Source organism: Aedes albopictus, chromosome 1, assembly GCF_035046485.1.
Source record: "Aedes albopictus strain Foshan chromosome 1, AalbF5, whole genome shotgun sequence".
Lineage (NCBI taxonomy): Eukaryota > Metazoa > Arthropoda > Insecta > Diptera > Culicidae > Aedes > Aedes albopictus.
Window position 1 is genome coordinate 245189082 of NC_085136.1, and position 15329 is coordinate 245204410.

At 47.9% G+C, this 15329-nt stretch overlaps 1 protein-coding gene across 5 annotated transcripts in view; it reads right to left on the reverse strand.

The window, feature by feature from the left end:
* Positions 1-57: 57 nt before the first annotated feature.
* Positions 58-15329, reverse strand: part of LOC109411862 (rho GTPase-activating protein 100F) — a 293033-nt gene continuing 277761 nt past the window's right edge. For 4 of the 5 annotated variants that reach the window (XM_062846535.1, XM_062846534.1, XM_062846538.1 and 1 more), the window contains 3 exons: positions 3706-4133; positions 3202-3313; positions 58-3141 (listed from right to left, as the gene is read on the reverse strand). In XM_062846535.1, coding sequence (XP_062702519.1) covers positions 1451-3141; positions 3202-3313; positions 3706-4133 — 2231 coding nt within the window. In that variant the 3' untranslated portion in view covers positions 58-1450. Of the gene's footprint in view, positions 3142-3201; positions 3314-3705; positions 4138-15329 lie in introns of all 5 variants that reach the window. The other variant, XM_062846539.1, reaches the window with a different exon arrangement.

The following is a 15329-nucleotide window of genomic DNA, read 5'->3' on the forward strand; positions in this document are numbered from 1 at the left end:
CGGAAGTAAATGAAAAAATGTCGCTAATTCGGTTTTGAACTGGAAACATAATAGTACTTTCGCAGTTTCTCAAAATCGGATTGCTAATGTCGTTGTGGCTATCGGTTATTTTACAGACGTGTGCCTTTTGTTTTTGTTCATTTTTTTTTCTAGGCATTTTTAAAGCGATTTTTTCTAGCAAATTTTCGGATTCAACTTGTGCATTGGTATGCTTCAATGGCGTGCGGCTGTGTGGTTGTGTTTGTGAGAGATGTTTCTTTTGCTTTTCCCTTTTTCTGTTTTCTCGCTTAATAATTGTAATCAATTGTAAAAGTTAGTCTTGTTCTTTTTCGTCTTATTGTTTTCGATTTGTTATTTTTATTTTGTTTTCCTGTTGCGCGCACTTTTGTTCTACGAACATCTAACGCGGAGCATATACGGAGAATCGTGACTGCGTGTGTGTGTGTGTGAGTGAGTTTTGTGAAATTGCGCGTTGCTGGTAATGGTTTTCGTTTAAAGCAATTTGAGATCGATAATTGGATTTTACTTTTGTTGGTTTGTTCGTTCGCTCGAAAGGACAAGTAAAGCGTATCAAATGCACACACGTTCAGTATAATACTATGTAACCTTTTTCTTTTTCTAAACGATCCTGTTGCCGATGATTGCAAGTGCTACATCTAAATTTCGTTTTGTTTTGTAACTGGTTTTCGATCGATTCGATTTGGTACGTTCCCCTTCCGGTATACAATACTGCTGTATAATGCATAAGTACGTTTGTTTTTTTTCTGCAAAATTTGTATTTTGTTTTGTCTAGTGTAATGCTTGCCTATAGTTTTGTCTTTTCGGTAATATATGTGTAGACCTGTAACCTTGCGATAAAACGTAACTAGAAAAGGAGTGTCAGTGGGCGTGTAAAAACACGCGCCCAGCTTAGTGTAAACAATACGGTAGTGTTGAATACTCGAGAAAGGAAATGCCTTCGTTTTGATTGTTTTGTTGTCGGGAAAATGCATCGTTTGGGCGAAAACAGACAAGGGATTTGATTGTTAGGTTGGTATTAATAATTATCCTATGCCATAGTTCACGGAGAGGGCTCTAAGTATCCATGGTCAGCTTTGACTAATACTGTTTGAGTTCAACTGGTTTACGTACTGTTTTTGTTAGACTTAGTAAAAACATTCCCGAGATTCTGATAGGTTGATATTAAAGAAATCGAATGAGAAATATCATGTTTCTAGCCGATACGTTGGGATAAGAAATTTTATTGATTGCTTATTGAGCCTTGAAAAAGGTTCTAGAAAGAATCGAAACGTCGAAGAAGATTCATCTGTAAGTATTGCAAAAAATTGAGACCATACTTTATTTAAGGCTTATACAGCCTACACTTGCGTAGTTATCGGCTTCTTTTTCTCTGTAATTCTCGGCAATTCGTTTACTAAGTTCAACAAACTTGAATGTCCCTGCTTCCATCTTACTTCATATCGAACGAGTCGTCTTCGTCCGAGGACCGTAGTCCACCGTTGCGCCCGCTTGCCGTACCGTTACCGGCACCACCACCACTGCTACCGCCATTATCGCTCGGAGGATTGTAACTGGGTAGGAAGGGGTTCGTTGACGAATATTGCACTCGATATGTCGGAGGACCGCTACTGCTAGTCGTATCACCACCACCGCCACCGTTTCCACCGAAAGGACTGCTACCGCTTCCGGTGCTGAAGTACGACGACGAAAGCCCGGAGCCCGCCGACGTAGTCATGGACACGGAAGAGGAAGCAGACGTGGCGCCGTAGGACGACGTCAATCCAGTGGACGAGAATCCAGACGATTCGTAGTCGTACCCGCTAGCGCCCAGATCGGCAGCACTGGAGCCGGCTCCGCTGTCCACGCCGGAGCTTGACGAAGTGGTCGTCGCTGTCATGCTAGATCCCAGCCCACTGGAACTGTCCCCACCAGCGCTACCACTACCGCTACCGGTCAGGGCCCGTAACCTGTCGCTTATTCCGTACGAGCTAGACGTGCCCGTTAGTAAGCTAGATGCCGTCCCCCCATACGAATAAATCGAAGAATTCTTCGGGAGCGTTCCGTAGATGCTCATACTACTGACGGCCGCTGCCGTCGTAACGGCACTGCCCCCATTCCCGTCGCCACCGCTCAGTAAACTACTACCACCACCCGCTGGGCTTGCGTAATTCAGAGAAGCACTCGTTGACTTACCACTACTACTGCCGCCCGAATAGCTCGTGTCTTGCTGATATAGTGCACTACTAGCGCCTTGTCTACCTAACGATAATGGTAATGTGCCTGTATTACTGGTGATGGACCTCGACAACGAAGTGGTGAGTTTGCGAAGCAACGACGAAGTGCTGCCGTCGTCTGCCGAAGAACCTGCCGAATCGGCGCTCAGCTGACTCGACAACTTCAGCGTACTCGACGGGAACTGGTAACTGCCGAGAGTTTGACTGCGTAACGAGGAGAACAACCCTGAACCGCCTGCGCTGGAGCTGCTAACGCTATCGGTTCGATCGACAGGCTCCTGGCGCTTCAGTGAAGGCGAAGGCTGTGGCGATCGTTCCCGTAGCGAAGAGTTCGACGAGTGATGCGAGGACTCCGAAGCCGATGAAGGCGATGGAGACACCACCAAGTTGTTCTTCTCGTCCAGGCTGAACGTGGCCACGTCAAGCGTCGAGAGGGGCGCCATTGGTTTCGTTACCGTCGTTGCTGTTGCCGTTACCGCTGCCGAGGAGGTCGATGAGGATGATAGGTAATCCGATGAGAAAAGAACACTTCTGGATGGAAGTTGTAAATCTGATGATGAGGAGATATTTGGTCCATTGTTGATAGTGCTGCTGGTGCTGCCATTGCCGTCACGCTGATGCTGCTGCTGCTGCTGCTTGCGAATAGCTCCATTGCCGTTGCCAAGAAGCGAAGAAGACGTCATCGACGACGGCGGATGATGCTCGTACGGAGAGGAACCGTTGGCCATGATGTGCTCGACACCGCTGCCGCCGCCGCCGCCACCATTGCCGTTGGGAGTGTACTTCTTCGACAGGCTACCGCTACTGCTGAGAATGCGGCTCGTGTCGGACTTGAGGGAATAGCTACTGCCGGATTCTTTGAACTTAACCGAAGCGGGTGATGCGCCACGTTTGATGGTATCAGTACCTGTGGATGGATTAGAAAGGTTATTTTCTGCTTCGTGGATGCCGTCACATTAGAACTTACCGGAACCGGATCCGGACGCCGACGAGGTGGAACTAGAGCTTGGGGAGGGTGTGACGTGACGTGGCGATTGGCCGTGCTCCGCCGAGGCCGCTGAGCCCTCCAATAGATGGGGCTGCAAGAGAAACGCACCAGAGTTAGTTGGCTGTGCGGATCGCGGCGGCTTCATCAATCGCTAACGTAACAAGAGTGGCAACGCTAAGACTAGGGGATGATCGTAAGATGTATAAGTAAGTAGATCGATTCAAAGTGCGCGGTTAAGGTGCTCGTTAGTGTTGGTGTATGTTCAAAAGAATTGGACACTTGCTTGACACTATAGACAAAACGCAAAATAAATCAGCTTGTGTGCGTGTGAACTGTTGGGAGTGTCAACTGTCTGGTCTGTTTGTTGTATTCTACACATATCGCGAGTACGTTTAGTACCTAGTAGGAGTACGTTCGGTACAACAGTAGAAAAGGAGAGGGTTGTCGAGTGAGATTCTGAGAGATTGGTTGTTTGATCATTACCTGTGGGCCCGCTTGTGGCGAGGCTCGATGGGATTGAGCTAACTGAGCCACTACTGATTGATACGGTAGACTGCTGGGAGTGGCTGAGAGCGGATGCGGACCGCGTTGTAAGGAGGTTGTTGATGGACTGTTGGCTACTGAACGGGAGATAGCATCCGCTGCTAATGCCGACGCCGATGCCGCCGCTGTCCCCGATGCCGCCGACAGGGAGGATGATGCCGCCGCCGCCGACGCTGCTGCCGCCGATGACGGATGCTGGAGCTGAGATCGGTGGCTGGTGTTGGAGCTGAGGCTGAGACTGCTGCTGCTGAGGCTGAGGGGTGCCGCCCCCAACGATGATGGGAGGGATGGGTGTGGCGCCGGAGATTTGCCCGCTGGCAACGCACTGGCTTTGTTTCCACGCGGCTCTACTGGCTCGCCGCGCCGACCTGTCTACATAGGACTCTGAATTAACCACGAGATATTGCGTACGCTTTATGAGAGTGAATTGGCAGTTTTTGGGGGGACGATATTGATGGGGGTCAGGATAGAGGATTACTGGGATAGAGAGAATAGAGGTTCCTTCATACTTGATACACATACAGGTACGACACCAAGTAGGGTTAGGCACAAGAACATTCCCATTAAGAGTATTGAGACACTGATAGGTAAGGATGGATGGACGGATACAGGGTATCCCAATACTACTAGGCAGGAATAATTCTTAGAAGAAGCTTTAGAATATGTTACGGCTGATTTTGGTAATTCCAATGATGGTAGGTAATTTCAAGGTTACAATTAGCTGGCGTTGAAATAAAAGTGTAAGAGATGCATCCCTATTTATGAAAACTGTTGATATTTGGTTTGCTTGCTCGGTGATCGTGATCATACAAACGGATCTTAGCCGTCTCGATGGTACGTCCTCCAAGAGAGGCCATTAGAAAACCAAAAAGAATCTCTAAATATATTTAGATACTCGCACTCACGTTATACTTTCTATGGTCTACGGTACGTGGAGGAAATTTTGTAGACGGAATATGTTAAACCGGTGATACACAGTGTCCACATCTAAGGACGATCTTTGTGGGAGTTTTTTTATCTGCTTCTTCGTTAAGCTCGACCCCTTCATGAGCTAGTATCCACAGAAAGCTGATCATATATCCCATAAAAGCTTCAAATTCTTTCGGATTTGGAACAATAGCATAGGAGTACATATAACATGCTATTTTGTTACTAGTCAGGCTAGTTAAGCTGCTCATACTGTCTGTAATAACGAACTTTCTGCCACACAAGTTGAATAAGCTTTGCACTGCACATAGTAGCCCACACATTTCTGCAGTAAACACGGATGCGTTCTGCAGAAGTTTCTTTAATATAGCTTCGGGTAAAGATGTAGATATTACCGCTGCTCCAATGTTGTCCTCGCATTTAGACCCATCTGTTGCTAGACAGGTGTATCCACTGTACCTGGCTGACAAGACTTCCTGAACCTGCTGATCCCAACTCATGTTCGCAGTTCCTGGTTTTGAATGGATGGTGAGATCGATTCTCGGCATGTAGTGCTTTACTTTTCTTTCGTATATATAACACGGTAAACGATCCAGTAATCTCCCATCATTCGTGTAGTGTCCGGAGGGACACTTCCGAGCACACCAGCCGAATCTTGAGCCGAATCCTGCAGCCAAACGCACGCTAACGAGGAGGAGCGATACCTTCTCGCACAAAATGCTTTACAAGACTCACGTTTCATTTCATGTTGATCGTTTGCATTGTTTTTCCGGTAGTGCATCACCGCAACTGACGCTATATGCCCTATTGATCTTTTTCTCTCTATCTCTCTCAACCTCTACAATTCGTTATAGCGTTCCTCTTCCTTATAATACCTCGACTGATTGCAGTAGTATCATCTCGGGTCATGAACGGTATAGCGTAATTCTCATGCCACTTATACGTATACGAAGAACGTCTTTCTCACGAATTTTTCCGCAGCAATCTCCCTCCAGATTTGGAGAGGTTCGGCACCACTCAACACTTCCAACGACTGAGTGTGGGTAGTTTTTGTGGACCCGATGCATAAATATTCTAATACACTGCCACTGAGATCCACTCTTGGCAGTCTGCTCCATAGTCTAGTATTGGTTTTATGCATGACTCATACACGTTCAACAGCACTGTAAGGTGAGAACCCCAGCCACACTACGAAGGAAGTTGATGTATGGGTACACTCGACGCTTGAGGTATTGTTCATAATTATTCCAGGAGAGAGTTGAAGTCAAATGTAACCCTAACAACTTGGCGTTGTATTCGTGTGAGATACGATTGATCCCGATGATGATCCTCGGCTCATATACGGGTTTACACCTATTGCATTTGGACGGTGATACTTCTAGCCAAATATTCGTGAGGTCACACACTACACCATCCAACGCTTGTTGGATCACTTCCGCTCCTGACTATATCCTTCCCAGAAGTCATCAATGACATATCATCCGTAAAGCTAACTAAAATGACTCCATCTTGGGCTGACGCGTTTCTCACTACATTGTTTATATGTACATTGAAACATTATGGGTTAAGTGATGAACCTTGTGGGAGTCCTAGCCAGGTTACTATTCACACTATCATTGATTTGAACACTTAGTGTCCGTTCCCGAAACAAGTTGTAGATAATCCTCACAAGATTAACGGGAATACGCCAACGTAAAAGTTCATCCACCAGTTTGTTGATATTAACACAGTCATAAGCACTTCGTATATCTACCATGCACAAAAGATCATGTGCACGACTGGATTCACGTGCAATGTTGACTATTGAAAACAGGGCATCCTGAGTACCTTTCCCCTATCGAAATCCACAGAGCTCTTCCGTAAACAAATCTTCAGATTCCATTATCCACTCGACCCTCTATTCGATCATCAAATCTAACAAAAACAGGAAGCAAGAGCAATTGCTCTGTATGATTTAGCTGAATTCACACCTTGACCGGGCCTCAAAATAGGCACTATGTTGAACACTTTCCAGCTTTCAGGAATGACTTCTGAGATGAAGATTTCGTTGTAAATTTTCAGCAACACTTTTCTGGCAGCCGCGGGTAGATCTCGTAGGGCAGCATATGATATTCCATCATCCCCAGGGGTTGCTCTGTGACCCTTCATTCACTACAACGGGGAGACTGGAATGCCACGGCTCCATGGTGGATGCAGGAGCCAATCTTTGAAGAAGTTCGTCCACCATTTCTGGATCTCTTGGAACATTGCTACCACTTTGCCTACTTTTGAATTTTCGGACCAATGATAATCCAGCATTTTACGAGCGCTAATGGCCGCCAGAATTTTGCTCACTTTCTAGCAGGGAACAGTCGTTTTGATGTTTGGCTTGTGTTGTCTGACAGCTGATCGATAAGATCAATCTTCAATCTTATCGATCAGCTGTCAGATGACACAAGCAAAACGTCAAATCGGCTGATCCCTACCAGAAATTGAACCACATTCTGGCAGCCATTAGCGCTCGTAAAATACTGGATAAAGATGAGCCACTGTCCAGCTAATCACAAAACTTACTCCACGCTTCACATTTCTTATCTTTGAACATTTGCTTGAATTCATTTTTACACTTTTGGTAGTTCTCATACAAATACAAAGAATAACCACTAAGCCTCCACGCTTGGAAGCTATCTCGAATTTGTTTCACTTTTCTATTTAACTCTGAGTCCCACCACGGTTGTGGTTGTGGCCGGTTGTGGCGTTTTATTATAGGTATTCCTGTATCTCGATGTAGCTACAGATGGTATGCTTGCTTAGATAATATTATAGAAGTCTTCGAAATTTTCACATCTTGAGCTTTCTACTCTTCTTAAAACTTCTGCTAGATACTCTTCCCAATTAATGTGATGAAACGGTTTCCTATTTCCAGTATTGCTTGTAGTATGGTCCATCTCAAATATAATAGAAATGTGGTCACTGCTGAAGGGATGGTCTAAAGAAGGTCCGGCAAGGACACAGGCGATCGTGGTTCAGGTACCTGTGGTGACTGACAATAAGTCCGTGAAAATGGGGAAGCTCCAGGTGCGCTTGTCGGTAGGCCAACTGACTTTGCATGAGCCACCGGAGGTTTGCTTCAGGTGTTTTGAACCAGGACACAAGTCATGAGACTGTAAAGGCTCTTTTTTTCCTTCTAAACCGTAGGGGGAGAATCTGCAAACAGTCACCCTAACAGGAAGGTTAGGGTAGTGTGGGGCTGAGGCCGTCTTCTACTACAATAGTAAAAGCCAGGACTACTCTCTCCGCGACACACTAAACACATTCCCATGGTCGCCAAACCCTCTCTCCGGAAGGTATTGCTTCATAGAGGGGCTTGTAAATATCGCACCCTCAAGGTTAGCTGTGTAGCCTGCAGCAACGAACATCAAAGCGAGTTATTGGAGAGTCCATCACGGTAGCATGCTGGCGTTTAGCCAGTTTCCCGAGTGGTCCTCACCACTCCTTTTGTCGTCGGAAGGCGGGCAGGGTCAACCCCGCCCGCGCCCAACTGGTTAGCAGACATCAAGAACTGAAGCCCATCTGACCCGATCTGACCTGCCCGCAAAGATGCACCAGAAGATTGCTGACAGCAGGGTCTCCACCTGCCCCGGCCCTTACCGGGGACCCCTTTCCTACCGCGGGCTCGGATCCAACCCAGTAGACCGACGCCACGACAGCAGCGGTACCGGGACTTCCTGTCCGCGGCCATCTAATCGCTGTAAGGGTCGATCTCGACCGCAGGGCATCGGTATGACCTACGAAGCCGACTCAGAACCCCTGGACCACCTCTCGTACCGCAACTGAACTAGTCATTCTCCGAGTCCTCGCGCTACCTCCTCTGTAGCTCCCAGACGATGTGGGTAATAGCCGTTGAAGCGGTGTTCCAGCCAAACTCGTCCCTACTCATCCTCTGGACAAGATTGTCCGGAGTTGTGTCCTCTCCGCATGTGGCCAGCATACGGTCACGCATTGTGCGAAAACGCGGGCACACGAACAAAACGTGTTCCGCCGTCTTTTTTTCTAAACCAGCGCACACTGAGCATTCGGGAGAATCCGCATGCCCCTAACGGTGTAGATACTCAGGTGGAATGTAATTCCCCCATGACGTTTATTAATCCAACTATCTACCCTCGGGATCAACATATGGGTCCACCTTCCTTTGATGGAACTGTCCCATGCGCGCTGCCATTTGACCATAGAGGCCATCCTGACAGTCCTGCGTATGCCTCTTGTGCCGCGCATTTCGAAGCACTCCATGTCCTCACTGATAAGGATGCCGATAGGCATTATACCAGTGATGACGCAGAGAGCGTCGTGTGACACGATACGGTACACGCTCGCAACCCTCAGGCACATAAGCCTGTAAGTACTTGCCAGCTTACGTCGGTAGCATTCAGTACTCAGCGCAGTGCCCCACGCCGGGCCGCCATACCTTAGTATGGACGTAGCGATACTAGCCAGAAGCTTGCGCTTACTGGTGTACATCGCAGAGCTATTGGACATCATCCGGGACAGTGACGCAATAGCTGTGGAGGCTCTTTTGCAGGCTTAATCAACGTGGCTATCGAAGGTGAGCTTATCGCTGATCATCCCGCTCAAGTGTTTGACGGAGCGCTTCGACGGGATAGTGCACTCGCCTACAATGATCACTGCCTGCTGCTCCGACTCTAGTTTCCAGTTTTCTAGTTCCTGGTAGTCAACTTCACCTCCTCGATCGTTTCACCGTAGACTTCAAGCGTATTATGTCGGTGGCAAATCAGAAAATCATCATTCCCACAGGGACGCTTACCTCAATACCTCGTCGTACATGACATTCCATAACACCGGACCCACAGTGGAACCTTGCGGGACTCCTGAGGTTATGTGGAAGCACTTGCGACCCACCTCTGTGTCGTAAAATAGTACTCGATTCTGGAAGTAACTTCTGAGAATCTTGTACAGATACCCGGGTATCCTTAGACGCAGGAACACATCGGCAATAGCTGGCCCACTGGCGCTATTGAACGCGTTTCTTACATCTAGAGGCACTACTGCACAGTAGCGAATCCCCCTTCTCTTACGCTCGAGTGCTTTCCCGACGGTTTTTGTAACCGACTGGATAGCGTCTACGGTCGACCTTCTTGTCGATGTAGTTGCCCTAGCTGATCTTGGATACGCCGCCATGACGCCGTACTTAAGGTCGTCAACATACAACAGATGAAGAACTTTTGTCTTGCCATTGTCTCGTATTTAAAGGCAAGGATCTGCTGCAGCAGCCTGAGTCCATTCTTCACGAGCACTTTATCCAGCTTCCTCTTCCCGCAGCGAGCAGACTGGCGTAATCCGTGTAGATGCTACGCTGAAACTGCACACCATCTGTTCATTTCCGGTCTTTACCAATCCCGGCGGTTGTCGCATGTAAACTTCCTTCTTCAAAGCTCCATGTAGATAGGCCATTTTAACATCCAGATGCTGAAAGCATGTCGTGCTTCGCTGCCACTGTCAAGAACGTTTGAAATGTTGCTTGACTAGTGACTGGGGCAAACACCTCACCAATGTCGACACCGAATCGCTGCGCTGGTAGCCTGGCTTTGAATTTCATTACATTGTTACTAACAAGTAACATTGTTTGTATTTTCGCAATGGATATGTGGACTGGTAGGGACATTATTGTAAGTTTAGAAACGGTCGTTTCAAACCCCTGCATATCGACTTACCCTCAAACTTTGCGTTTGATGGTGGGTGGCGTAATCGAGCGGAGTGAAGTTGATCAGTATCGGGAGGCGGAAGCAAAAGGGAGCAAAGGAAAATAGGAGTGGGATGACGACGCGATTGCGAAGGGGCGGGCAGTTGATTTTTGGCTACCCATCGAACAAGACCGCCCAAAAGACACGTTATTGTGAACCGATTTCGAGAGTGCAGACCATCCGTAGTGACAGCAATTTGGATTCGTACCGACAGTTGTGGAAGTGATACTAGATCATCCGAGTTCGGATCGATCGGATCGGAAGACCGCCGTGCCCTACCGGCCCGTCTAGGACACTCCCCCACCGTCCTTGGAGGCCAGTGTTGTGGCTCGACCTACTGACGCTGCATTGGCGGCCATTGTTGAGGACCACACTACGAGTCAGGATTGGACGCCCTCTAACCGACCTGCTGCTAACCAACGGGCCGCGTGTAACGAATACGGTCCTATTGTTCCTCGGCCGCCGCCCGCTGGCCGGTCGGCCTACCTCCACCAAACTGGTCCGAGAACCGGCGTTGCCAGAAAGTTCTGGATCCGACGAAGCCATCTTCGCCAACACCGGAGTGGATCCAGTGGATAACTGACACTGAGGAAGAGAACAAGTTTTAGTCGAAATACGGGTATCTGTCAAAATATAAGCAACACAGGGCGGAATTAAAAGGTACGAAACTGATTACACTCATTTGAAGAGGGTATTCTGCTTAGAGGGTTCGAAAAGTCGGTACAAAGACAGAAGCTAAAACTGTTGCGTACTTTTCAACTCGTGAATAATCAATAGGAGACGTTCGGTGTAGTACTAGAATTGAAGTAATGAGCTGAATTTTTGTATGGTGAGAAGGTCAGTTCTCCGTTTCTGCAATGAAATGGTTCAAAAAGCGTGGGTATTATGATTCCTTGCCTAATTTGATGCTGTTTGAGCAAAACTTTGGATAACTATGTTGTTTATGTTGCAAGAAATGGAGAAAACAACAACACTGTTGCCCAAAGTTTTGCTCAAACAGTATCAAATAAGGCAAGGAACCGTAATACCCACGCTTTTTTCATCATTTCATTGCAGAAACGGATAATTGACCTTCTCACCATACAAAAATTCAGCTCATTACTACAAATCTAGTACTACACCGAACGTGCCCCATTGTTACCAACCCAAAACCGAGACTGTTTCATGGTAGATCTTCAACAGCGATGCCGCAGTGGCCTTTTTCTCCCAAAATCGGGAACTAAACTAAGTGGTTTGTCCGTCAAAGACGTGAGATGCGACTGGGAGCTCAAAGCAGTCGCAGAAGCTGCTGAAGGTGAAGAAGAATGTTAACTTCGGAACAAAAGGGCAACAAACTCCCTGAGTCGAACCCCAGCCAGATTTCCCAGAAGACTGGGAGGAGCTGGCTTGTCCGAAGTTGAGAGGAGCAGAGCGCTGCGAGCTTGTGTGAGCCCTCAGCTACCATAGGTTAGGGCGGACTAAGGAAAGGGTACCTTTTGGATCCTTGTGGATAGGCGTAAGAAGAAGATAAGGTCAGTTTAGAGCAGTTACCAGTAATAGGTACAAATGTAACGTTCTCATCATCAAAACCAACGAGTCCAAGCTCAACGATCTTGGAACCGTTTACGCTGTATTAGAGACGTACTCGTACCGATAAAATGGTCCTTGAGCTTCAGAAGGTAATCACATACGAGGGCCCAGCCTACAAATGTTTGCGGAGGAAGTCCTTGGCAAAGGAGTAGAAGTGAGAGCCCTTACTTCTGAACTGACTCTTCAGTATGGAAACCTGGATGAGATCACGGAAGTGTTCGTCACGACACTGCAAGGAAGGACAGAAAGGCAGGCGCCAAGCTTGATAATGGTAACGCGCTTGTTATCAAGACGAACAATTCTAAATAATCGGAAGTCTTGAAGGCGATGAGAAACTCGTGGGCTTTGGAGCCGGCGTACGTAATATTCGGCATAATCGCACCGGCGAAATGATCCTCGAGCTCATGCATGACAAAATCTACAAGAGCGTTACCTACAAATGTCTGGCAGAAAAAGTCCTCGAGGATGTAGAGGTGTGGGCTCTTACAGCGGAGGCGACTCTGAAGGTCAAAAATCTGGACGAGAACACGGGCTCGGCAGAGTTCGTCACGGACCTGCGGGAAAAATGCAAGGTGCAGGTGGCCACCACAGCTGTTCGGCTATAGGAAGGTCCGGCAAGAACACAGACGACCGTGCATGAGCCACCGGAAGTTTGCTTCAGGTGTTTGGAATCAGGACCCAAGTCATGGGACTGTAAAGGCCCTGACGGGAGCAAACTGTACAGACGATGCGGCGCGGAAGGCCATAAATCACGGATCTACCCACGTGTTTGATTTGTTTCGGGAAATCCGCAAGCAGTAAGCACCCAACAGAAGACCCAAGGTATCCGGTCTTTCGAAGAACCACAGCTTACAAATCATAGTGCGGGTAACGCTGCTGAGTCTGAACCACTGTGACGCAGCTCAGCAACTGCTTTGTCATGCTGTTTCTGAGTGGGGGACGGATAACGCCATCATAGTGGACCCCATACCGAGTACAACGATAATAGGATACGATCGGAAAAATGGCTGCGATATGGACGACGGGTAAATCAAGGGGTAAATACTTCAGTTCAGGAGTTGCGGTCTACTATCTATATGAGGACTTCGTGGGCACCAAAGTGAACGGGGTCTTCTTCTGTAGCTGCTATGCGCCTCCGCGGTTGTTGGTCGAGCAGTTCACGCAGATGCTGGACTCTATGACGACCGTACTTGCTGAGAGGATGAAGCCGCTGGTAATAGCGGGTGACTTCAATGCCTGGCTGGGCTGTGGATTCGGGAAGCCATTTTACGAACCAGCGGGATCCTGCTAGAGGCACTGGCAATGCTAGATGTCGACCTGGCTAGTGTCGGTACCAAGAGTACCTTTAGTCGGAGACGATTATTGACGTTTTTTTTGTAGTCCTGGCCTAACAAGTAGCTCGAACTGGAGAGTAGACGATGGCTACACTCACAGCGATCACCTGGCAGTTTGCTACAGTATTTACTACAACAACAGCAGGCAGCGGGTAGAGGAAGAGACGGCTAGGCCAAGGCCAAGCCCTCGCAGGTGGAAGACATCATACTTCGACAAAGGGGTATTCAGGGAGGTGCTCCGCCGTGAGCGAAACCTACGGTACTTGAGTTCGACTGATATGTGTGATCTAGCTACTTTATCGGCGCTGCAGTCTTGGGGAATCCTCTTCAAAGATAACTCGAAACAGCGTCGAAACGTCTGGACAAATCTAAAACAGTCGTTTTGATTCCCCAAGACTGCAGCGCCGATAAGTAGCTGGACTACTTGGTTTAGACGGCGACGAGCTGCTAGCGGTGCTCTCGCGTGCTTGTGATGCGACCATGCCAAGGCGAGGTCACCCTAGAAATGGGAGCCCACTGGCTTACTGGTGGACTCAAGCGATTGCGGACCTGCGCCGTGTCTGCGTACGGGCTAGGCGGCGAATGCAGCGAGCACAATCTGAGGAAGAGCGAAACGAACGGCGGATGGTGTTCGCCGCTGCAAAAGCCGCGCTGAAGACTGAGGTAAGGGCAAGCAAAGAGGCCTGCTTTGAGGATCTCTGCCAGAGTGCCAATGTGAATTCGTGGGTTGATGCCTACAGGATCGCGATGGTCAAGACAAGAGGTGTAGTGTTCCGGGGCCCGTGGCGTAGTGGCAACACGTTTGCTTCATGAGCAGATGGTCATGGGTTCGATCCCAGCCCCGGCACTTTCGTCAGTTGCTCTTTCCCCCTGAGAGCAGCTGACACTGACCCTCTTCTGAGCCCATGGCTCAAATGAACCCGGATATTTGGACATCAGCGAACGGAACTCATAATGGACCCCCAATCGGACTGGAAAAAAGGAAGAAACAACAGCCAACACAGCGACATCCTCGTGCTCATCATTCTACCATGATAGGGTAAAAGTGAAAGCAGCGCAACGGCAACCAGTTCGATGTAGTATAATTGAAATAGAATACATTTAGGCGCTGTACAAATTGTAAGTACAGTTTTCAATTGGAATCGCTCACGCAGTGCCCTAGTGGACAAAAGAGCTGTAAATTAGGTTAAGTGATTGAAGATGCCAGATGATTTTTTGAAAAATCTGTATCACTATTTCCAAAAATCTGTATCCCATACAAAATTTTGGTGAAAAATCTATATCTCATACAAAAATAAGATGGCCGCTTTTGCTCAAAAATCTGTATTTCATATAAAACGAAACCTGTATAATACAAATAAATCTGTATATATGGCATCCCTTGTCTCCAGAGATGTTAGAGGGGATCATTGAGAGGCTTTTCCCGCGACGTGATTCTAGTCCTTGGCCTCCTTTCGTAGGACAGCTGTCGATGAGGGGAGGGTCACTGGTGAGGAACTTACGGAGATTAAACAATCCTTTAGTGTAGGTAAGACTCCAGGTCCGGTCGGAGTTCCAAACCTAGGCTTAAAAGTAGCGATTGCAGAGGCCGAAGCTGGCCTTAAAAGTACTGTTGCCAAAGGCGGAGAACCCACCCGGAGACCCGTCAGAATATAGATCAATATACTTGCTTGGGTCACAGAACTACGTACCAAAAGCTACCGTAGTAAACTGTGAAGTACGTACGGTACGCACTTACCCTACGTCTCAACTAGACATAAATGTCTTGCCTTTTTTTTTTGAACAGATGTGTTTTGCCAGAAATGTTCTCTCGCCGTTTGCATGGAGAGCAGCGGTGTTGATCATTTCTGTTACGTTTTCTCTTTCTGGCAGCATAATGGCAAGACAATCCTATCTAGTGGAGACGTAGGGTAACCGTACCGTACCGCACAATGCACTTTGAGTTATCACCGGTATGATACCTATAGCGGTATCCTTATCGGAGAGAATACAGTGA